Source organism: Chelonoidis abingdonii, chromosome 4, assembly GCF_003597395.2.
Source record: "Chelonoidis abingdonii isolate Lonesome George chromosome 4, CheloAbing_2.0, whole genome shotgun sequence".
NCBI classification, from domain to species: Eukaryota; Metazoa; Chordata; order Testudines; family Testudinidae; genus Chelonoidis; species Chelonoidis abingdonii.
The window spans coordinates 23,198,649-23,222,356 of NC_133772.1; the positions used below are offsets into that span (position 1 = coordinate 23,198,649).

Genomic DNA, 23,708 nt, shown 5'->3' on the forward strand with positions numbered 1-23,708 from the left:
TCCTTTCTCCTCACCAATTCCCTGGTGAATCGAGACCCAGTCCCCTGGGGTCTCACCAGAATAAAAAAAACAATCAGGTTCTTAAACAAGAAAAGCTTTTAATTAAAGAAGGAAAACAGTAAAAATTATCTTTGTAAATTTAAAATGGAATAAGTACACGGTCTTTCAGCTATAGACACCCTCCCAGCCTAAGTATACAAGTACAAATTAAAATCCTTCCAGCAGAATACAAATTTGAACTCCTTTCAGCCAAATACACATTTGAACTCCTCCCAGCCAAACGCACATTTGCAAATAAAGAAAACAAACATAAGCCTAACTCGCCTTATCTACCTAGTACTTACTATTCTGAGCACCTAAGAACCTGTATCAGGGAGATTGGAGAGAAGCATGGTTGCACATCTGGTCACTTTCAGAACCCAGAGAGAACAGCAACCAAAAACTAACAGCACACACACACAAACTTCCCTCCCTCAAGATTTGAAAGTATCCTGTCGCCTGATTGGTCCTCCGGTCAGGTGACAGCCAGGCTTTCTGAACTTGTTAACCCTTTACAGTCAAAAGAGAGATAAAGTACTTCTGTTCTATTAATGGCTACTATCTGTTTATGACACCACCTTTGAGCTCAAATATAAACTCTAATGACTTACACCAAGGGCAGAGAGACAGGAGCTAGCAAACCTCTTGATGAGACACAGAATTGCTCTTTGACCTTGAGCAAGTCTCTTAAAAGCCTTGTTCCCCACTTTCTTCAGCTGGAAAATTAGCTTAAAAAGTTAGCACCTGATCGAAAAGCACATGTTTCAGCTGAGATGCTATGTGAGCCATTTAACAATACTATAGTTAGCACTGAAACATAGCGGTTTAAAAGCAGCAGCAATATCAAAACCCCAATGCTTCCTCGAATGACAGTGCTGTAAAGGCAGCATGCTCTGCCTCTGATCAGTGGTGGCAGTTTGGAATGACACATAGGTGCTCACTGCCTGTCCAGTGCACTTCTGCCTTAGGGAAGGTTGCTGTGGTGATGTGGGGACTCTTGAAGGTGATGGTGGAATCCTCAAAATACAAATAATCAAAGAACAGTGGCAAGCATCTCAACATGTAGAGCCCTACTGTGACCTCCCTAAATCTTTAGGCTGGTGGGTGCTTAGTGTTGTTAAAAGGCAGCAAGTCTTGTACTTCTCAGTCACTTTGACACTCTTGAAAATCCCTTAGGATCTCAACTATGGACACTCATTTTTTCAAAAACCTTCACATAAAGGTCTTGACTGGGTGCCAGTGTTTCATGGCATCTGCAAAGATCAGATGTACAGGTGAGGGGGAAAATCAGACAGTGGTATACGTGGTGGAGGTGTTCCCAAAGTGTCTGGCTTGCACCAGGATTTGCTTTTACTGCACAGATCTCAGTCTATTAAGATGCATGTCTTGTAATCCTGAGTTGTGGGTTGTCTTGTTCATTAGCTGTCAGTCACAGGCAGTGAAATCCTTGCTCCATTCCCTCTCTGGTAGTCCTGCTTCCACTGGCCTGTCAGTCTGTGGAATTTGAGGTGTGCTCTTTGGCCGAACGAGCACTAGACTCTGGTCTGTAGTGAAAAGCTTTTTCTTAGAAGCCATTACTGGGACTTCTCTACCCAAAACTTACTGTGTCTTTGTTTGGCTCCTCTGCCAAACATGTTCACACTGCAGAGATCCCATCTGGCCTCCCCTTCCAAATGCAGGCTTCTTCTTAGAGGTGCTTGGGTAGTGGTGCACAGTGTCTGGATCTCTCCCAGGCCTCCCAGTACCCCCCAGTCTCACTGCATTGCCAAAGTATGCTTTTGTTTCAAGGCCAATTTGTGTGTGGCCCTTCTAAGATTTTCCTCCTTAAACTGTTCACTTAGTGGCTCATGCACAGATTATGCTATTTCTCTTTTGTGCACTACGTGCAATTCAGAATGTTGGGACTTCTAATCCGTAAGGCTTTACATGGCTTGTCGTGGCAACCATGAGTTCCTCTAGGCACTGTCCTACCAGCTGCAATCAACTGGAATGATCTGGCTAATAGACCTCAGATTAGAAGACAAAGTCTTCCCCTTTTGGTTCTACCAAAGTCACTTTGCCCTTCAGGACTGGCTACAAGTCATGTTTTTTCTTTCTGGTATATCCTGAGTAAGAGGATCCTGTTGTGGGCTGGGGAGGTATAAAGTGACTTTTTTGTCATTTGCCTTTTGGCTGTCTTTCATATTATGACAGTAATGTGCCCAGGAGAGTTGACTAACTTATTTAAATTACTAAATTACTCAAGGTAGTTGAATCTAAAGCTGACTGAAGAGTTTCAAAGGGATGTCACAAAACTGGGTGACTGAGCAACAAAATGGCAGATGAAATTCAATGTTCAATGCACAATAATGCACATTGGAAAAATATAATCCCAACTATATATACAAAATGATGGGTTCTAAATTAGCTGTTAGTCACTGTGGATAGTTCTCTGAAAACATCCACTCAATGTGCAGCAGCAGCCAAAAAATCTAATAGAATGTTAAGAACCATTAGGAAAGGGATCGATAATAAGACAGAAAATATCATATTCCCTCTGTATAAATTCATGGTACACCCGCACCTTGGATACTATTTGCAGTTCTGGTTGCCCCATCTCAAAAATGATATATTACAATTGGAAAAGGTACAGAGAAAGGCAACAAAAATGATTAGAGGTGTGGAGCAACAAAGGATATGAAGAGAGATTAAAAAGATGGGGGCTTTTTATCTTAAAGAGACTCTGGGATACTAGAGGTCTATAAAATTGCAAATGGTGTGGAGAAAGTGAGTTGGGAAGTGTTGTTGTTTATCCCTTCAGATAACACCCAGTGAAATTAATAGGCAGCAGGGTTAAAACAAAGATAAGGAAGTTCTTCATACAACACACAGTCAACCTGTGGAACTTGTTGCGGGGGAATGCTATGAAGGCCAAAAGTATAACTGGGCTCAAAAAAGAATTAGAGAAGTTCTTGGAGGATATGTCCATTAATACTATTAGCCAAGATGGTCAGGGACACAACCCCATGCTCAGGGTGTCCTTAAACATCTGGCAGCCAGAAGCTGGGGCTGGATGATAGGGTGTGAATCACTCAAAATTACCCTGTTCTGTTAATTTCCTCTGAATCATCTGGCACCAACCACTGTCAGAAGACAGGATATTGGGCTTGGAGGGATGATCTGACGCAGTACGGCCATTCTTACGTTCTTATTTGCAAATGAACATAAAAATACAAACGGTCTAATGTTTACCATGCTAACTCCCCGGTAGGGAACTTATGCATGGAGATTCATTGTCTTTTTTTCTTTCCTTAGGCTATTGATCCAAGCTGGGTTTAATTTGAATGTCCAGGACAACGATGGCTGGACTCCACTCCATGCTGCAGCACACTGGGGAGTGAAAGAAGCTTGCACTAACTTGGCTGAAGCGCTCTGTGACATGGACATCAGGAACAAGCTGGTGAGTGAGTGTTAAACTATTGATGCAACTTCAGAGTTCCAGTGACTGTCTGGAAGCAAGGATTTTACTGCTGTACTCTGCTATGCTGAAACAGTCTTTACCTAGAAGAGCCCTGATCCCTGTTAGGTCAGAGCTGAAGTGTGAGTTTTATAGAGAAATGTGCACACACCTTTTTTGCCCATTGCTCAGCCCAGCCATCTGGTAAGTTGCAAGAAGACCAGCTCTAATTACTCTGTATAAATTGAAACGTATTTGGAAACACCGAATTTAAAGACTTCCTGTTTCTGAGGCTGCTACCCTCCCTAGTCTTGTGGAAAAAGGTTAGTCAGTGAGTCTTAAAGCTCAGGAATGTAAGGGAGAGGAGTGCAGGGTATCTTCTGTCTCGTTTTAATACTGTCTTGGCAACTTAAAAGTGACCAAAAATCAGTCTTATTTGCATGGGAAATAAGCCAGGTACAAAAGACCTGGTGGTGGTAATCCCAGAGTTTTTCATGGAAAACTTTAATTGTGGACATGTAGCTGTAACTGGAAGCCTGTAGCTTTTTGGAGATAACCGATTGGATGCTGAAGGTTTTAAATCCTTTCCATTCACTCTGAACATCTTGGTCATATAATCTGGGGGAACCTGCAGAATTCTCTAGTTGTGAGGGTGGGAAGCAGAGACTGTGTAACTTTTTTTTTTTTTTTTTTGCTGATTACAGTATTAACTTCAGAGCCACATACTGTTAACGTTTAAAAATGTACTTGTCCCCCATGAAACTCCCATCCTGTTCTCCTTTCCTGTTATTTCTGAACTCTGATGTGTATGAAACTGTTTTTACCTATCTAAACTGCTTCCTGCCTGAATTGATTCAGTGCTGTGATATCATGGCCACTTCTTTAACAGTGGATTGAGACTATACCTGCTAGAGCAACATCAGGAATGAATCCAGGCAGGAGGCTTAGGCAGCTGAGAGAATAAATTAACTTTTTTTAAGCGTCTGGCTGAGTGTGGCATTTTCCTCCTTGTATAAATGAGGAATAGAGTAACATCTGCTTGTAGTGAAAATTGATCTGAAAAATTACGCTTGTGATTCATTCGGTTTATTTTTCTTTGTATGATTATTCACCTAAGGCCTGATCTGGCAAAGAGAACCACATGGACAGACCCCTGCCACCACAATTCTCTTTGCTGTATTGGGACTGAATTTGCAAAATTCTGTAATCCTCAATGGTTGTCTGGGTAACTGCTGCAAATTAGCGAGGTTCTACTGCCTTATTGCTCTGCAAACAATCCCTTTGAAAGTTAAGTGGGTCATAATATCTTTAGTGATCTGACTATGGGTTGTAAATTCCCTGGCCAGGAGCTGTGGCCTGTCAGTCTTCATTTAATCAATAGCCATCAGGTTTCATTATTAATGTGATTAATAAGGTGGCTGAGTATTTTGATTAAAATGACAGTGTTGCAGGTCTCTTGCATTACATCCCAATGTGGCCTTCCTAGTTATTTTATACACCTCTACCCCGATATAACGCTGTCCTTGGGAGCCAAACAATCTTCACGCGTTATAGGTGAAACTGTGTTATCTCGAACTTGTTTTGATCCACCGGAGCATGCAGGCCCCCCCACCCCCTGAGTGCTGCTTTACTGCGTTATATCTGAATTTGTGTTATATCGGGGTAGAGGTGTATTTATGTGTAACAGTTCAGGACAGAGACCCCTCAGCTTTGTCCTGTTGATGGCTGCATTGGCAGATTGCCAGGAACTTAGAAGGGTGCACTAAAGAATAGGGCAGGTTGAAGTCACCCTCATCCTTAATGTAGATGTGCAATTTTTGGAGAGCACGTGACCCAAATGCAATAGTTCTTGCTGCTGAGTTGTAGCATGGGATCTCATTTTCTCTGAGCTGCATTTGTAATAAAGGTGAGTCTGGCCATGGGTTGCATTATAAAACTGCATCCTCTGCTTTTGGCCATCCCTGGTCTAGGAATTAAGTGACTATGGCAAAATGACATGAGAGCTGTCTTCTCTGCCATCCCATTCCATATGTCACCTGGCAGTTGAAGGTCCAAGCAGGTCTCTGAAGGTGGGGGTCTCCTAATTGCGTACTGCGGCCGGAAGTTCAGTTCTTTTATCCACTGGTAAAGAACATTTCGCACATATTAATGAAGCTTGGATGGTTCCTTTGTTTTCTAATTGCCTGTGTCATCAGGGCCAGACACCATTTGATGTGGCTGATGAGGGACTGGTTGAGCACTTGGAGATGCTGCAGAAAAAACAGAATGTGGTGAGTTTTTGGCTGACCGCTTTCTTGCTTTCTAACTAGCTCTCTCTGCATGGATAATCTAACATACATATGATGTCTCAGTCAAGATATGAAACTACGTGCCATCATTTCTTAGATAATCTGGAGACATTAAAGATAATGGCATACTTAAAATTACAGAACCCGTTTGCTAGCAATTCAGCTGTAGCAAGAGGGACAATGATTTATCAACATCTTGCATTCTAGACATTGAGTGTAGCTGTACAGTTAATCTTTATATTTACCATTGTCCCTAAATCTCTTGTTTCTGGGAGGTACTTACATAGTAACTGAGGAATGCTTATGGTTATTATAACTTCACATAAGAGAAGGTGACTCAAATACTGTGTCCTGCTGTATTCTGAACTGGTATATTTGTTCCTGTATTGTCTTTTAGAAGAGCAAGGCTGAGTGAGGGAGAAGTAATTATAAGTTACTATGTGAACCCCAACATTGGGAGAAGTGTAGTAATTTCAAACCCACACTAAATAGTATGTCATCTTGTGATGTGGTGAAAGCCTTGAGATCAAAGGAAAACTGATCCTCATATTGCAGCATTGGTCTGGAGTTGCATTCCTTCCTAGTCCATCTCAGACTTGCCACACATTCATTGATGTCACCAAGATCCAGTCAAGCAAAAAAAAAAAAAAAAAAAAAATCCAGCCAGATGCAGCATAACGTGGTGGAATTAAAGTGGTGTTGCTAGAGAGAAAATGTTAGCTATAAAAACATGGTGGTGATACCAGTACTTACAGCTTTGAGGAATAGGGCAGTGAGAGAGGTAGAACCCAGAATTCTGGTTGCATCCTTTTTTTTTCTTTTCCAAAACTGTTTTTAATGTGAACCAACTTCTCAGCAAAGTAGGGGACTTGATAAACTAATATATAAACAGAGTTCTTTAGGCTTTTCTCCCAGGAAGTGTGAACCAGCTTAATGCAGAAAACTGCACTCCAAAAAAACAAAAAAAAAAACAAAAAAAACCCCACACCTACAAATTCTCTTACATATAGCATAAAAAAACTGCTATAACATGCATGAATAGGCCATACACAAATTTCTTAATGAATCTTGACATATTTCTTTCAGACAGGACCAGGAAAAATGGTGGTATGTCTTCTGTGTTCTCACCTAACCTTAGGCTAAATTAGGCACTCAGAACTCTTAGGAGAAGCTCTATATTTCAAGTTATGAATGACTTTCCTGGGCTTATGTCTGTTGGAACCATCAAATCATAGACTTTAAGGTCAGAAGGGACCGTTATGATCAGCTGGTCCAACCTCTTGCACAATGCAGGACACAGAATCTCACCCATTCACTCCTGTAACAAACCTCTAACCTATATCTGAGCTGTTGAAGTCCTCAAATCATGGCTTTAAGACTTCAAGGTGCAGAGGATCCTCCAGCAAGTGACCCGAGTCCCCCGCTACAGAGGAAGGCAAAAAATCCACAGAGCCTCTGTCAGTCTGCCCTGGGGGAAAATTCCTTCCCGATCCCAGATATGGCATGCATTCAAAGATGCGAATATGTTTGTGCTTCTTACATGTCCAGAGGGATTCTGGGCCTCTCTATCAGCAGAGGAAGAACTTATAACTTACCTTGGGCAATGTGCAGAAGAAGCAAAGGAGGGGAGAAGTTCTCTGCTGAACAGATCTAGCCACCCCAGTCAACCTCCCCTTATAGCACTATCTTGATATTCTGTTAGCTTAAGGCAGGGGTCGCCAACGCGGTGCCCAAGGGCATCATGGCATCTGCCGAGGCGTCTAAGTGTGCCTGCATACTGTCTGATGGACAAGCATCCACCAAAATGCCACTGACAAACTGTGTCATCCAGAGGCATCACTGCCGAAAAGCTGCCGATTTTCGGCGGTATTTCGGCGGCGGCACCTCTGGATGCTGCTGCTTGTCGGCGGCAATTTGGCGGCAATACCTATTGATGTTGCCACTTGTCGGCAGAATTTTGGCGGATGCTTGTCTGCCACTATGGTTCTCCGTGGCTTGTTGTCTGGGGCCCGCCAGAAAAAAAAAGTTGGGGACCACTGGTTTAAGGCATCCAATGCTGGGGTCCCGCAGTGCTTTCCAATCCTATAAACGCTGCACTGCGGTGTTTACAATTTTGAGATTCCAGGATGCATTCACTTGAACGTGAGTGCCAGGCTGAGGGATTTTTAGTGGGATTTTCAGGCTCAGAATGATCCTCAAAATGCACGACTACACTAGAATTACAATCTCTTTCTGCTCTACATAAATACATGCCTATAGCTCCTGGGAGTTACCCTAACTATTACCATGCTGCTACTGGTTTATCCATCCCTAATGGAATCTCTGGTGCCAAGATTCCTGAACCAGGTGGCTAAAACAGTTCCATCACTGCAGGAATTGACACTTGATGACAACTTCCCCTCAAACCCACCCCAATTCTGTGCATGTGCTTGAAAGAACAGGGCAGTACATCTGGGGCAAGCATCTGACCCTTAGGGTCAAAGGGGACTCCCCTCCATCAGCACTGTTGCTGATTTCTATGGAATTTCCCATGAAGTGACACTTGAGTGTAACAATGTACCTGGTATCTACCTTACTCTATTATAGCTATTCCTGGCTGTGATATGGTGGGCTTATAGATGTGTATTTGCCTGTCAGATTGAACAACAACAAAGCACTTAACAAGGAAAAACACCTGCCACTTCCTCAAAATGAGGTTTCGGATGACTTTAGACTGATAATGAGCTGCTCGTGCTGCTGATGCCTGTTCAAATATGACCTTCCCATTCTTCTCCCACCTTTTGACAGCTGCGCAGTGAGAAGGAGACGAGAAACAAGCTAATTGAAGCTGACATGAATGGGAAACTGCAAAGTGGACTCTTCAAAAAGTAAGACCCACAAAACAGCTAGTGTAGCTTTTGTCTTTTCTACAGTCTCCTACACGCCTGTCTTCCCTGGGTAGCTATCTCCAACCTCTGTCTGAAGACTTGATGATCTCAATTTGAGACCTTTTAGTACAGCTAGAGGGATTGCACTCTAGTCCACATTTCCCCAGGCTGAGTGGAGTTGTCTCTGCCAGCATGGGGATGCAGGATCGGGAATTTCACCCATAACAAATGTACTGAGTAGGAAACGGTGGGGTGCAGAAGTGTGTAAGAGGTACTTGTGTGCTTACCTGTTCTAGATATAGTGACTTATCTGTAGGTTCCTTAAGAGTAAAGGTCACAAATAGCTGCTTTCCCCTGTTGGCACATCTTAAAAACTCCTATTTGTCTTAGCAAAGAGAAGATTCTTTATGAAGACGACGCTCTGAAGTCCCGGGAACCAGAAGAAGAGAACAAGGAATCGAGCAGTTCCAGCTCTGAGGAAGAGGAGGAAGCTGAAGAAGATGAGGCTTCAGAATCAGATGCTGAAAAGGAGGCAGGTAATGCATAATGCAACACTGAGATTTTAGTTAATTAATTAAGATAGGAGGCCTCAGGTAGGGAGTCCCACTCACTGTTTTTTCAAAGGCGAAATGCATTTTAAAAATGTTTCTTCAGATGAGCTGAGCTGCTCAGTAAATCACATGGACTGGTACAGCATATGGTGGATAACTATATAGTGAGACATCTTTTAAAAAATGGAAGACCTGACTTCATTGACTCTGAATTTATTTTAAAACAGATGAATACTTAGGTGAGAAATTAGAATTTGATCTCAATACCCAAAATTAGAATTGCTAGAAAGCAAAGTAATGGTGAATTTAATAGTCCTTGCCCCATCCTTTCGTTTAATACAACTTTGCAAGACCCTTTTAGAGGGATAAAAACTTTTATCTTGTCAAATGTTTCAAACCAGCATTGTTGTTTCAAGCACTAAATGCAAACAGGACATTTTCCTTTTTGTTTATTGGCTCATAGATCAGCATAAGTGTTAGTAAAGATCTGGGGGTAGGTTTTAATTTATGTTCTCCATCAGCTCTGCGTCAGGACAAAACAAAAATGTTATGTAGGTCTTATATAAACTGTGCCTTTTCCTCAGCGTAAGTGTGTTTAAAATGCTTTGAATTTTTGGATAACCTTCCCCACCAGACTATGCTAACTTTGGGATGGGCAGTAGTTAGACACCTGTGAAACTTTGTTTTTCGATTTTTTTTTTTTCATTTTATTTTTGGGGAATTTTGTGTTTTTGTTTCATCAGCCCTGTCTCCTCACACACCCCTCACCCCCTTCCCCTCCGCACTCTTTATACAGCTGCCAAACCGTCCTGCTGACCCCCACCTGCTCAGCACGCGTGTGACCTTTGCGGGACCCACCATTGCCTGGATGCACTCTGTCTGGTGGAATTGATCCTCGTAGCTCACCATTTGTGCTCATGGGTGCTCCCATTGGCTACTGACTCCCCCCTGGCTGATTAGAAGCTTTTGATTTTTTTTCTTCCATTTTATACATTGCTTTTTGTTTTATTTTGTGGTTATTTCACATTTGAGAATAACACAGGGCTCTCGTTAGTTTCCAGTCTTACTTGCCTATGTTCCCCCTTAAAGGTAAAAATTTTGGTGAATGAGAGGTTTTGAGTAACCAGTTCAATGTGTGGAGAAAATAGTACTCCTATTGTACCTTAAATATAATGAACTGAATGAAGGTGTGTCTAGAAGTTCATCTTCTAGTTAACTCATTTTAATGTTGCTCAGTAAAAGCCACTTGCTGTTGTTCTAGATAAAGGACTAAAAATGTGTTTTCAGGAAAAATAAACAGTAGGAAATGGAAACTTGTTTCCTGTTACATTTAAATACTCCATCACCATATGGAAAGCTTTTTCTGATCTTGGTGTATAAAGGTTTCAGTCTGCTGAAGAATAATGGATTCACTAAGTACATCATGTAATCTCATGCTTTAGCTGCTGCTGTTAACTGCTGGAGTTCCAGGCTCCTGGTTTCTTCATAACGTCTCAGTGGCTTCAGTTAGGAACTTAGTCAGGGTGTGTGTGGTGCACATGTTGTTCAAATGACAATATTTAGGTCTCTGCTTCCTGGTTTACCCATATCTCTGCAAAGAGGGGCTGACCGCAGATTCCTGTGACACTGTTTAGCTTTCATCCCCAGAATAAAAACAGAAAACAAGTCTCCCCCCTAGTGTTCTATAGATGTAAGACTGTTAGGATCCTGTTGTTTCTGAACAATGACTTTAGAAAGCTACAAAACAGCATTTCATTGGGTGATGATGGTACTTAGTTTATCAATATATTTTCAGTTTTTTTCACTAGACAAGGAAGACGAATATTGATCAAGAGTTAGTGTGCCTGTGGATTATAACTGCACCTTACTCAGTCTGTTTCCTTAGTGTGCTAATCAATAAATCTTTACTCCATTGAGCACTGCAAAACTGTCAAACAGCTATGGAAGCACAACCTGGCTTCTGTTGTGCAGCGAAAGAACTATCACTTGGGCTCTGATTGGACAAACTTGAAAGTGGATGATGAGTTAAAAGGACCGAAGCATCTAGGTTGATCTTGGCAGAACTGGCAATTTAAAAAAAAAAAAGTCTCTGTCTGTGTATACTAATGACAAAGATTAAAAGTTTTTTAAAATTAAATCTTTTGGCATGTAAATAAAATAAATGTCATATGGATTTTAGTCCATGTGCAGTTGGTCTTCTAATTAAAATAGTGTTTAATAGGCAGCAACTTTGTCTTGTAATCTCGGGTCTTGCAAGCAAAGCAGGGGCCTAAATGAAACATCAACAAGTAGGCTTGGCAGAATAACTTATTTTTTTATAATTTTGAGGGATAATATCTGTTTTCAAGCATTTTTTATTTTTATCCATTTTACATTTTCACAGTTTCACTATTATGAGGTATTCACATTTTTTATTTTCAGCTGTAGGAAATTATGGAGGGATCAGACAGTTACTTAATGACAGACATTAAGATTCAAAAAATTAAAGCTTTATAGCCATTAAAGCAAATTTGTTAACATTGCATGTCAAAATATATAAAGTACAGTAAATAGCCTTAAATCAAACTAGTAAGTTCCTAAGCAGCATTTTTCTTAGCTTTGCCTATCTGTAAATGTTGATTATTGAGGGAAAAATTTGTTCTGTTTGTGTGTACAGTGAAATCAACTTTTACTGACATTTAAAAAAAATGTAATCAATCCTTCCAAGCCTGCCTATAAGCAGCGGTTTAGCTGCAGGAAGTGGTGTCACATAGCGTATCAGCTTCAGAAACAGTATGGATGAACATTATACAAATATGGAATTGAAGTTAAACTAAAGTCAGAGCAGACCTGTTTTGGCAACTCTTAGTGTAAAGTAGCTTTTCCGTATGTAAAACACACATGTATTTTAATTGCTGACTCTGGTATGAAAACTTGAGAAGGCAAAAGAGCCCAGAGTTTTTTGTCTTGGCCTTATTTCTTACAAGAGTTTAGAGCCCTATTTCTGCTCAGCTCTCTGATTTGCTCAAAGCAAGTGGAGGCAGCCAAGTGAAATTGAGGCATTCCCCCGTCCCTGAGGAGCAAACAGCAGTGCACAAAAAGTGCGGCAATGCTGTATCTTTGTGTACTAATCTGCTTCAGACTGCTACTGAAAGATAAAACAAGTGCAAGACAAACTGTGCCAGGTGGGCAGCCCCAGCGCTGGCAGCCCCCACCTGGGTGCTGCAGGCCCAGCGCTCCCAGCCCTGGAGCTCCGGGCGGCATGGCCCCAGCGCCTGCCTAGCCTGTCCCAAGTCCCGGCCGCAGGCTGGCTGGCCTAGCCCCAGCACACTTCCGCAGAAAGGAAGCATCTGTCTTGAATAGAAATCAAAAAGCCGTAATGGTGGAAGCTTGAGCTTGAGCTTGTAGAATGGAGCAAGTAGGTAGCCACAGGATCTGTCTGTTTTCGGTTAGTTTATTCTTGACTATCTCCAGAGTGATCAGATAGCCCCAGCTGTACACAAAAATGAAAAATAAGTTATGCCATTGGATTCCCATCTTCCTCTCTCTGCAAGAGCTATGCCCCAAACCCATAGTGAATAGCCAGCAGAACCATGTCATGGTATCCCTCACCTGACTGATTCAGATGTGCATGCCACTAGGTATATTTTGGCATTGCAGGAATACTTTAGTCTAGTTCTCAAACCCATGTGTCTGTCAAGAATGATCAGTTAAAGGAAATCTAATGAGTGAAGTCTGTTATCTGGCCTCAAACGCTCTCAGGAAAGACGGGACAGTTTACCTGCTGGGGGTAAATAGGTGGCTCTGTAAAGCATGCTTCAGTTCTATCCACTTAGTGCAGAGGTGTTTTAGGACTGGGCAGAAATACCTTTTGTTCAATGAGTAGACTTAGGGATTCTTCCCTTTATTCTGAGTGTGGGGAACTGGAATGTTCCGTTATTACACAGGCTCTGGGTCTGCTTATTTGCACATCACAGTGGTAAAGGGAAAGTGGTTTATAAATGCAACATTCAAACACCTTGTTTTTCCTCCCCTTGTCTAAAATTGTAGAGAGAAAGAAAGAGTCCTTTGCCAACCATTCTAGTCATGAACCCAGGACTAGCATCACTGAGCAAATACCACCACCAGAGCAAAACTCCTTCACTGCAGCTCCTGCCAGAAAAGTAAGTGAATTGGGGATTGACTCAGAGTCCAACTGTGCATTCCATTGTTGCTTTAAAGCAATTGGTTACACTGGAGAATAGATTTTCTTAACTGGTGTTCAGAGAGGTTGCAAGACTTACAATCAGATACTATTCTCTCTCTGATTTAACAAAGAGGCACAGTTAATGGCATAATAGTCTGCGACATGCACAAATAGGGCTTATTTTGTCTGGTGTGCTATCTTTCCATTATGTCACCCTCTGAAATAAGTGGGGGCATTAAAAAAAAAACAAAACCAAAACCACACTTTACTGCTTAACAAGTACTCCTGGTTCTCTGGCCAGGAAGGACCCCACTGCCTGTTCGGTGACAGAAGCAGTTTTGTTGACATCTCTTCCCCTAGTTCCTTCCAGCAGGAAGTACTGCAACAGAGAACTCCGTTGAAACTGTCCTTATGGAAGCGACTGGTAAAATTCCTGTTTTTGCTCTTCATGGCAATGTGACAACAATGCAATTGGTATTGAAGCACATAGCCTGAAGATCCATCCAGGTTACATAACCTGTACCAGACTTGATGGCACTGTATGAGCTATGATGCTACACTAATGAGGTAGAGGTGAGATTGCTTGTCATTTCTCTGGCAATGATATTCTCCCTCATCTCTCTTTGAGTGAAGCTCTCTATTGCTACTGAGATTAGACATAAACCTCTTCTGACTCTAAATCCACTTGGCTAGCAGGAGCCATGAATTTGGTCCCTATGTATATTTCATACATGCCTGAGACTGGAGAATTTGCAAGTAGTGTCTGTTGGTCCGTTTTTGGGCCCTGGTGTTCTTTGTGCACAGTATCGATGGTATAAGGAGAGGTGCAGACCAACTGTCTCTCTTGTTCATTCTTACTGTTGCTCAGCATGAGTCAGAATCCTATGTCCAGAGCCATCTTTTGTACTGTTTTCGTACCTGTAAATGAAAATACTAGCAACTATACACTATTATAGTCTTTTAATTAGCATAGTTTAGTCCCCCTGCGCTCCGCTCCCGCCTTGGGGCCTCCCCTCTCCATTTCTTTTCACTCCCCTCAGAAGGAGGACTATGCCTAGAGTCCTGGGAATTAAGAAGTGTCTCTTGCCCCTGCCCTATTTCAGTCAGCGATGACGATTAATGCTGCCTTTAGTGTCTTAGGGAGGCTCACATCTCCACTAAGTGCAGCATCTGCCTCTGCTGCCCTCCCCAAACTAGAGAGGCGACGAGTTTCAACTGAACAAGTACTTCATGGAGAAAGTCATGAGACCCAGTCAGATCCTGGCAGGTGAACCCTGGTACATAGGCCTTGGTCTGCAGGCAGTGCCCCTCTAAGCATGAGCTCCAAAGCAGAGGCCAGGGCTGTTAAGTCAGAGTAGTCATTGTCTCAGGCCTAGTAGGAGAGTTAGGGGCATAGATCCCCTTCCCCATTTGCTTCTAAAAGAAGGATCCCTCCTTGACTCTGTCCAAGTCAGGTGAGCCCTCATGTTGATCCTAAAGACTCAGGTCTGCATAAACCTGACCATGAAGGTAAGGTGTGAAGGAGAAAAGACTCAGTATTGACTCTGGCTCTAACTTTAAAGCCAAAGGATTGGCACCTGCCAGCACTGACTGGGAGCTCCAGGATAGACTCCTCTTCAAATGTACTGACTCGTTCCCAGAAGGATCAACTGAGCACCATCAGTCCCAATCACTGGGACTCCTCGTGTTCTGGGAGAGACTGAAACTTTTACCTCTTTTGAGGATATTTTCACCTTACCTTGTCCTCTGTTTCCTCCCCTTTCTGGTGTGATCCTCCTGAGGGACACCTCAACAACAGAAGAAGAAAGAAGAAACAACTCTTGAGGAGAAGGGACTAGTCCTCTATTCTATAGATGAATTGAAGCATTCATCTACTAGTACGGCCAACAGAGCCAGAATTTACCTTCTCATTGGTTGATTCTGATGTCTAGACAAGCTATCACTTCCATGTAGGGGGGTTAGGTCAGATAGAGACAGCAGGAGATCTTGGACCCATCTTATGCCCAGAGGTGACCACCTAGAGGACCGATGGTATCCACTGCATTAAGATTCCCCCCCCAACCAGTTGACACTTCATACTGGCCCTGTTGGGATCTATGGGATCCCTATGCTAGAGACACTCCAGATCTATGCATGAATCCCACTGGCCCTCTCCTCCTAGTCAACACCAACTGGCTCCATCAGAGCACGTGGAAGGAGGAAATGGAGCTGGATCAACTGGTTCTGACAGATATCATCGACGTTGCCTGATGAGGCAATTGCTCCATCCTCAGCATCTCTGCCTGAAGACCACAGGCAATACCAAGAGCTCTTGCAGATTGTGGCAATTGAACTCCAGATTCCATTTCGGGAGGTCCATGATATGCAGTATAAGCTCATGGAAATCTTGCAGCCCACTGGCCCCAATCAAGTGGGCCTCCCGGTAAATGAGGCTATCATGGAACCAACCAGGGCGGTATGGCATACTTCTGCATCTTGCACTCCCACCCTGAAAAAGGTTGAGAATTGCTAACAACCAGGTCCTTTTAGCAAAGCACGATTTTACAAATTACTCCAAATTCTTGGAGTTCAAAGACACTCCATCAGTGGACAGGATCCAATTCCAAGCCCTCACCGAGGAAAGCAAACTGGTAGCTAAGACTTCTTTTCAGTTTGCAATGGACACTGCTGATATTGCATCTAGAGCTATTGCTGCAGTGATACTTGAGGCATGAAACATGGCTTCACTCTTTGGGATTCTTCAGGGAGAAAATCCCATGGAGGACTTGCCCTTTGAGTCTAACCTCTGTAACAAAAAGGTGGATGAGTCACTGCACTCATTAAGACTCCATGACGACCCTCCACTCCCTGAGCATTTATAGCCAGCACCAAAGAGGAAACACCACAAACAGGTGTATCTCCCTCAGCTATTCTACCACCAGCACCCTTACGAACTGCCGTGCAATGTCAGAAAGTGCAAGGTAAGCAGCTCTTTCGAACACAGCCACTCAACTCTATCCACCAACCAGAGGTTACTTTTGACAGGATGCTTAAGAAACACATACGTTTATTGATGTCATCTCCAACTGCCCCCCAAATCTTTGATGGCCCAAATTTTTCGCCCACAATTGGAGGGCAGTAACAATGTATAAGTGTGGATTGGATACCATCCAGTCTGGCTATGCCATCAAGTTTATCTCTCCTTCCCCCTTGCAAACCCCTTTCCTGGTCCATCTTCAGGGACCACCTTCAAGAGGAAATCTTCCGTAAGGAGGTGGACTGCCCTCTCCAAGGAGGAGATATAGAGTAAGTGCCACCTCAGCATCTAGGAAAAGAGTTCTACTCCCTATATTTCAGTCTCCAAGAAAAAAGAAGGATGAAGACCCATTTTCTACCTACATCAGCTGAATATTTTTATTTGCAAATCATAATTCTGTATGTGCACATTGGCATTGATAATTCTCTTCCTGGAGAAGGGCATGTGGCGCACAGCTCTCAACATGAAAGATGTTTTTTTTCATGTGGGCATTCATCTGCCCCACAGAAGGTTAGTCAGATTTCTGGTGGGACAAGAGTACTATCAGTTCAGAGTACTTTTGTTTGGACTGGCAACAGGGCCTACCTCACAATGGTGATGGCCCAGATGAGTCAAAACAGCTATACCAACTTCTTGTACCTGAATGATTGGGTCCTAACAGGCAGATCCAATCAGGAGGTTCAATCAGCAACCCTATCTTTGATCCACGTTCTGACATCCTTGGGAATTTGTGTAAACAAAGTCTACTTTGAGTCCCACAAAAAACCTTAGACTTTATAGAAGCAACCAAAGAACTGACTTAAGCAAGGGCCGATCTCCCTATGGACCAATTTCAGGCCATGAACAGCTTGATAAGTCAAGTCATCCTCAGACCTCAAACCACAGTCAAGGTTTGTCTTTCTCTGCTAGGCCACATGGTCTTGAGTACTTGCAAAACAGCAGTCACCAGGCTTCACCTCTGTGTACAGGCTGGCTTTGGGCTGTTTACTCTTCAGACAGAGACTAAATTAATACCAAAGTGACAATCTTTGCCAAGGTCATGGCTTTTCTGGTTTGATAGATGAACCTGGAGTAGTTGTATGTTGGAGTTAGCATTCTTTGTGCATACCCGATGGGACCATAATCTGTATTCCACTACCCATCCTCTTTCCCCTCTGCTTTGGATCCTGACTGGATTTGTGATAGCGAAGGAGCTGGAGAAGCAGTTGGTCCAAACCTCCCCTTACACCCTGGGGCTCTAGGATTCAGGCACAGACCTACAGAGACAATGTGCAAATTTTCTGGTCTCAGGCGCAAAGAACATGGGTGTACCCATGTTTGGAATACAGATAGGGACTGTACATGTCAAAAAACTTCCTGTTACAGCTGAGTAACCTTCATATCTTGCATTCCTTTTGGTGGCCCTGTGCTTAATGTCTCAGGTTCATACACTGAAGTGCAGGTTGTTATATGCTGGGTTATTTTTTTTAAATTTATTTAGAGACTGAGCTAATAGATCTGAGAGATGCAAGTGGTTTCATAGTTAGTCATGAATTGTTTTGTATGTGCCAGTCAGCCTAATTGCTTGCCCAGAGCAAATAAAATAGCACTCCCTATGGCATAAACTTAAATTTACTTAACCAGGCAAGTGATGAGGAAGAGAGAGTGAGCAACTATGAATAGTGTAGTTAACCCTTTCCCTGCTGCAAAGCATTGCAGCTACCTCAAGCCGATGAGTGCTTCCTATGCAAGTATGAAAATCCGATTCTCAGTAGTTTGAGACTTTTGATTAATTGAAATGGGTTAACACAGAGTAGGTGTATGTATATTTTATAGATAAACTCCTTGTTGCACACATTCATCAGATTAACTGAAATCCCTTAATTAACACAACTTCGCTTACAACAACTGTCTCCTGCCTCTCGAGCTTTTCCTGTGTCTCACTACCATCAGACTAGATTTCTTGCTGGGAAATGTCAGTATAATGGCCTCACTGTGTCTTGTAAGGTAAAATCTAATAGTTGTACGGTCTCCATGAGGCACGTGGGTTAAGGTAATCTGGTAATGTTCAGCTTTTTTTTTTTTCCTTTGGAGCGAAATCCATCCAAAACCACATTACAAAAAACATAAAGGTTGCAGAGTTATGTACATAGATCTCAAAATGCCAGAATTAAGGACCCATGTGCAAACTAACTCTGTCCCATTGTAAATATGCATTGCAATAGTGTTAATTAAACGAGTGCGTACTACTCAGGTACAGCAAAAAAAACAAACCAAAAAAAAACAAAACACACATCTCTCCTATAACCTTGCACATGAGTAGATGGAGGCAGATGCTCTGCAGGAGCCTCCCTCTCCTAGTATTGGTTATTTTCATGGATCTCTCTTGCATACATAGAGTAATATGCCAGTACTACAACATGCTACATATCTGTAGCTGAAACAAAGTTGTGAAACAATTGTATATTTGAGGAAATAGTATGTGGTTGTATACTGAAGTTCATAATAAAACCAATACAGAGCGGCATGTACAGAATATACGGTTGCATGGTTTCTCATATGAAGTGTTCACTTGCACTCATGTGGGATGAGCTGCATAAGGCACTTGTGCCTTTGCCACCCTTAAACACATGCTGACAAAACCTTTATATTACACCTTTTTATTCCCCCTCTATTATCCTAATTAACCTTAGCTTGCGTTTACAGATTAGAATTGTGTGTGTATATGTGTCTAGCTATCACTGGAGTCTGCACTGAATCTCATGCTTTAAAGTGTAACCTACTTAGTAAAATTCGCTGGGAAGTTAAATTATATACTGTCTGCAGAACCCTAGCTTCCTACCCCCTGTTGTCTTCTCCCACTGCAGTTCACCAGTTTGCTCAATAAATCAGAGGAGCAAAAGGATGAATCTCCCTCATCTTGGAGGCTTGGTCTGCGGAAAACTGGCAGCCACAATATGCTAAGCGAAGCTGCTTCCCGGGAGGCACTAAGAGATAGAGGTTCCTCCATCTACCGTTCTTCATCGAGTCCCCGGATTTCTGCATTCTTAGACAACAAAGAAAAGGTCTCCTTTCCCTCAAAACAGTTTGTAGTGAATCCCATCTGAGGGGTGCTTACCAAGCAGCGTCAATCAGCTTATCCATCTGTAAGGCCATCCCACTTTTGAGCGTCATCCCACTGGGTTTCAGTAATGGCCACTCATTTGTAATCTCCATAATTTAATACCCCTCTCTTTCTTCTTGCAGCTTTTTTTCATGCTGCTTGCATCTGTGTTCAGATGCTTTAGTGCATTTATACATTCTTCCTGTTTTGAAAAGTACGCCATCTTACTTTCTGTGTTGGTAGTTCATGCAAAATTGTTGGAGTTCAGCCAAAGCATTCCTTTTACCCCTTCCTACCTAATTTGGAGCCTGTTTAGCAATCCCCCGGTAGTTTGGCATCCCACATACTTTAGTTGGGAATGTCTAATCCAGCCAGTGAGTGACCTGTGTTCACAGTAGGTATTGTGCTGCTCTGAATCTAAAGTCTTCCTCAGTGTGCTCTCCATCCATTCAGCTCTGCTGCCCATTTACACATGATCTGTCTTAATTTAGAAGCTGACCTCAGTTACTAGCCTCACCTTTTATCATGCTAGTTGCCAGGAAAGCCAACTCTCTAAAAAGAACATATGGTAATTCTAGAAAACAGATCTTTTGGGCTATTTCTTGAAATGGTTCCAGGCTGACTCCTCCATGCCAATTTTTAAACTTAGAGCAAAGGCCTTGAAAATTGGCAATTTTGGAAAAATTAAAAACTGACTCTCACTTCTAGAAGCAAGAATGGAAACACTGTAATTCAGAGGTGTTGCTGAATGCCATTGAAGATGTAACTTCTTTGTGAAATATACATGATCTTGAAATACTTTTTGTTTTTTGCTTCAGGATAAGGATAGCAAAAACTACTTTGCCCCCATAGCCCCTAGAAGACTAAGCAGTACGGGTGACATAGAAGAAAAGGAAAACAGGTAGGACTTGAATTGAATTTAAGGCTCAGATTTTATTCTGGGGAATATTCTGCTGGAATTCACTCCTTGGAAATGCCTTACTCCTGTTTCTGTGCTCCTGCTTCATAGTTTTCACACATCACTCCCAAGCACATAGGTGTTTGATATGGCTCGAAATCTGGCAATATTTTATGAAAAGTGAACTTAGTGGGCCCTTCCCTCAGTAGGCGATAGTATCTGCTCCCTAAACTCTTAAACTATTGGCACACTTTGAGAATTTAAAATGTGAAACGCTGAAAACAATGATTATGCATGCATTTCTCCCCTCCATTGTGACACTATGCAGGTGCCTTCTTGTCCTTGAGAATAAGTCTAAATTTGAGCTCTAGTTGAGATCCCTTCTTATTGTACTGTAACTCGCTCAAACATCATCTCTTCCATCCCATTTGTTTTTGTCCACCTGTTGCTTCTCGATGTAGCTTAAGTTTGTGAACTCTGTTGCAGGGACTCTGCTGTGTGTCTGTAAAGTGCCTAGCAGGATGGGGCCCCAAGTGTTGTTTGGTTACCCATTGCTGGTGCAGCAGTATAAAAATGGAAGCAGCATCTGTCTCATAACATGATTATTTGGGGAAGTGCTGCCTCCAGTGGGTTCCTTGCAATGTGATCTAAAGGGAGTAAGATTTGAGCTTGGCTAGATTTGTAGAGCCAGCACAAACTATAATTGTTGTGAAGCAGTTACACCAAATAGGCTCTGAGAAACAATTTCACAGCAATTATAGATTCTGTACTGTTCTTGTTACATCCTGCCTGCCGTGCTCTAGCTTCAGTCTCAAACTGCCACCATTATTTAGATCTTAGCAGACAATTTGTATTTGAAATTACAGGAGGGATGGCTGATAAAGCTGAGTATTTTTTGAACAGTGCCTTAGACTGTGCTGTACCCAACTGATTGCTGCTAAGTGTCCCTCGCTCTGTATGATGGAGGAGGATCAGGCTATATTAGCAGATGGTATTCATAGTGTACTGTGTGACACAATTTTTCCAGTACTTTTCTTTTAACACCAGCCAAATCAGTGCTTCATGGAATGCTGTAGAGCAGTGGTCTCCAAAGTGGGGTGCGCAAGATGATCCATTGGGGGGTGTGGCAGGAGGAGTGCCGCTAGGGGTGGGGGAAAGGGCAGCCAGAGGAGGGAGGGAACGAGTGAGTGGGGAAGCTGCCCTGTACCCCTCCCCTCCCCCTTGCAGGCAAGGCCACCCGGAACGCTGGGGCTTTAGGGGCTGTAGGGCCCTGGGCTAAGGGGGCCCCAGGGCCCTGGCCTGCAGCTCTAAAGCCTCTTTCAGAATGCGGCCCTGAGTCCTCCAGCCCATGGAGGAGCAGGGGCAGCCATGCAACCAGTGGCCCGAAAGAAGTGACGCTTTCCCCTTCAAAACCAGCTAGAGAGAAGCAGCGCTTTGAAGGGGAAAGTGGCGCTTCTCTCCGGCCGCTGGCTGTGCAGCTGCCCCTGCTCCTCTTGAGTCCTCCGGCCTGTGCTCGCAGGGCCGTATTCTGAAAGGGGCTTTAGAGCTGCAGGCCAGGGCCCTGGGGCCTCCCTTAGGCCAGGGCCCTGGGGCCTCCCTTAGCCCCTGCGTTCTGGGTGGCCCTGCCCGGGGAGGGTGAGGGGGGGCAGTTCCCAGAATCGTGGCCATGGGGATGGTGCCACACTGTGCAGAGTCACCTGCACACCCCCTTCACAAAACAGGAGCTGCCCCAGGTAAGTGCTTTGTACCTCCTGCCTGCCCAAGCCCTGAGCCCCCTCCCGCACCCTACCCCTAATCCAGACCTTCGAATCGCTGTATCACAAAGTGTTAAACCAAGATTTTCAGAAATAATGAAGCATATTCAATCACATTGCTCTCACTAGAAATATTAATAATTGTTTTTTGTGAGAGCAAAAGAGGTTTTTTGTACTGTTAATAAAATACAAGAATTTTTTTAAAATATTGTTTATTTCATCTTTATCTCATCCTTTTTTAATTTCTATTTTTTTGTATGTTTTATAACGTACATAATGTATTAGCATAGTAGTACATGTATATAATTTATACATATATTGGGGGTGCATGCTCAAAACTTTTTTACTGGTAGGGATGCACGATCAATAAAGTTTGGAGACCACCGCTCTAGAGGCTTGAAGTAAAATAGCACGAATAGCTTGACAGCAAAATTGAAAAATAATTGGGAGCTCTGATGTATATTCGCTCATGCTACAAATAGGTTCTGATTCCTATAGCTGGTGAGAGGGAATTGCCAGAGAACAACACACAAGATACTTCCAGCATTGGAGTGGAGGGACTTGAGCTCAGATTCTGAACTGTCATTCCCCTGCTCCTTCACACGTTAGCACTCATAGGAGCATTCATTTGTTTCTGAATCATGGCACATAGTTCTAGCCGTTGCTAAATATTTATACTTGCTGCTTCTGGCTCCTAAATCAGTAGCCTAAGACTTACCATATTGGCTCAGGCCATTGATCCGTGGCCTGGTATCTGTTTCTGGCAGTGACTAGTCCTTGATGTTTCAGAAGGTAAAAGGAGAGAGGCAAGGAGAGCAAGATCTTTCTAGGTCTAATGCATGAAGTGATTTTCTATAAATAGTCTGCATTTGGATCAAGTGCTTGTGGTCAGAGACTTTGTGTTAATGTGTGTGCAAAACACTATGCATTCTTGTGACATTAAATAAGTAATAAATACTTGGCAATTACTAGAGCTAATTTTAAGGGAAATAATTAATCAAAATGTCCCCGTTATCCCTGTGGTGAATCAGGACTGTGGCTGGAAAAGGTTTGTATTGCCTGAATGTGGAGGGCTCTTTGCTCTTGCCACTGGATGTTGGACTCCAGCACTTACCTTCATGCTTGGCAGTGCGATAAACCAAGACAACATGGCTCCAGAGCTTTTTTAAACTGCCGAAGTGCTCTCTCCTGCCTTAACAGAGAATCTGCTGTTAACCTGGTGAGGAGTGGCTCCTACACCCGGCAGCCATGGAGGGATGAGCCAAAGGGAAACGAAGCCCCCCAGACTGGTGCACCTTCCACCTACGTATCTACCTACCTGAAAAGGTACCACCTGTAACATTTACAATAAGTTGCTTATTGAGCAAAACTTAAGTTCTTAACGTGCCATCCAGGCTTTTGAGTGGCTGCTTTCTTTCTAATTGCTGCATTAGTGTGGCTGGCCTTGGTGTCCTCACTGCTTTCCCGCACCCCGCAGCAAACATCAAGGCCTGCTTAGCTTTTTCATTACAAACCCTGTCGTCTGCGACTTAGATTTTCATGGGGGGCTTGAAAATATTGGGCTAAATTTTAAAAATTGCATTTGCATAATTCAGATGCAAACTTTTTCAAC

General features: G+C 43.0%; 1 protein-coding gene across 2 annotated transcripts in view; it reads left to right on the forward strand.

Moving 5' to 3' along the window:
* PPP1R12B (protein phosphatase 1 regulatory subunit 12B) overlaps window positions 1-23,708 on the forward strand; it is a 127,586-nt gene that overhangs the window by 10,045 nt on the left and 93,833 nt on the right. For both annotated transcript variants that reach the window (XM_032791888.2, XM_032791889.2), the window contains exons 4-11: window positions 3,334-3,478; window positions 5,671-5,745; window positions 8,551-8,630; window positions 9,021-9,166; window positions 13,211-13,323; window positions 19,209-19,406; window positions 20,263-20,345; window positions 23,297-23,422. In XM_032791888.2, the coding sequence (XP_032647779.1) occupies window positions 3,334-3,478; window positions 5,671-5,745; window positions 8,551-8,630; window positions 9,021-9,166; window positions 13,211-13,323; window positions 19,209-19,406; window positions 20,263-20,345; window positions 23,297-23,422 (966 nt within the window). The remainder of the gene's footprint in view (window positions 1-3,333; window positions 3,479-5,670; window positions 5,746-8,550; window positions 8,631-9,020; window positions 9,167-13,210; window positions 13,324-19,208; window positions 19,407-20,262; window positions 20,346-23,296; window positions 23,423-23,708) is intronic.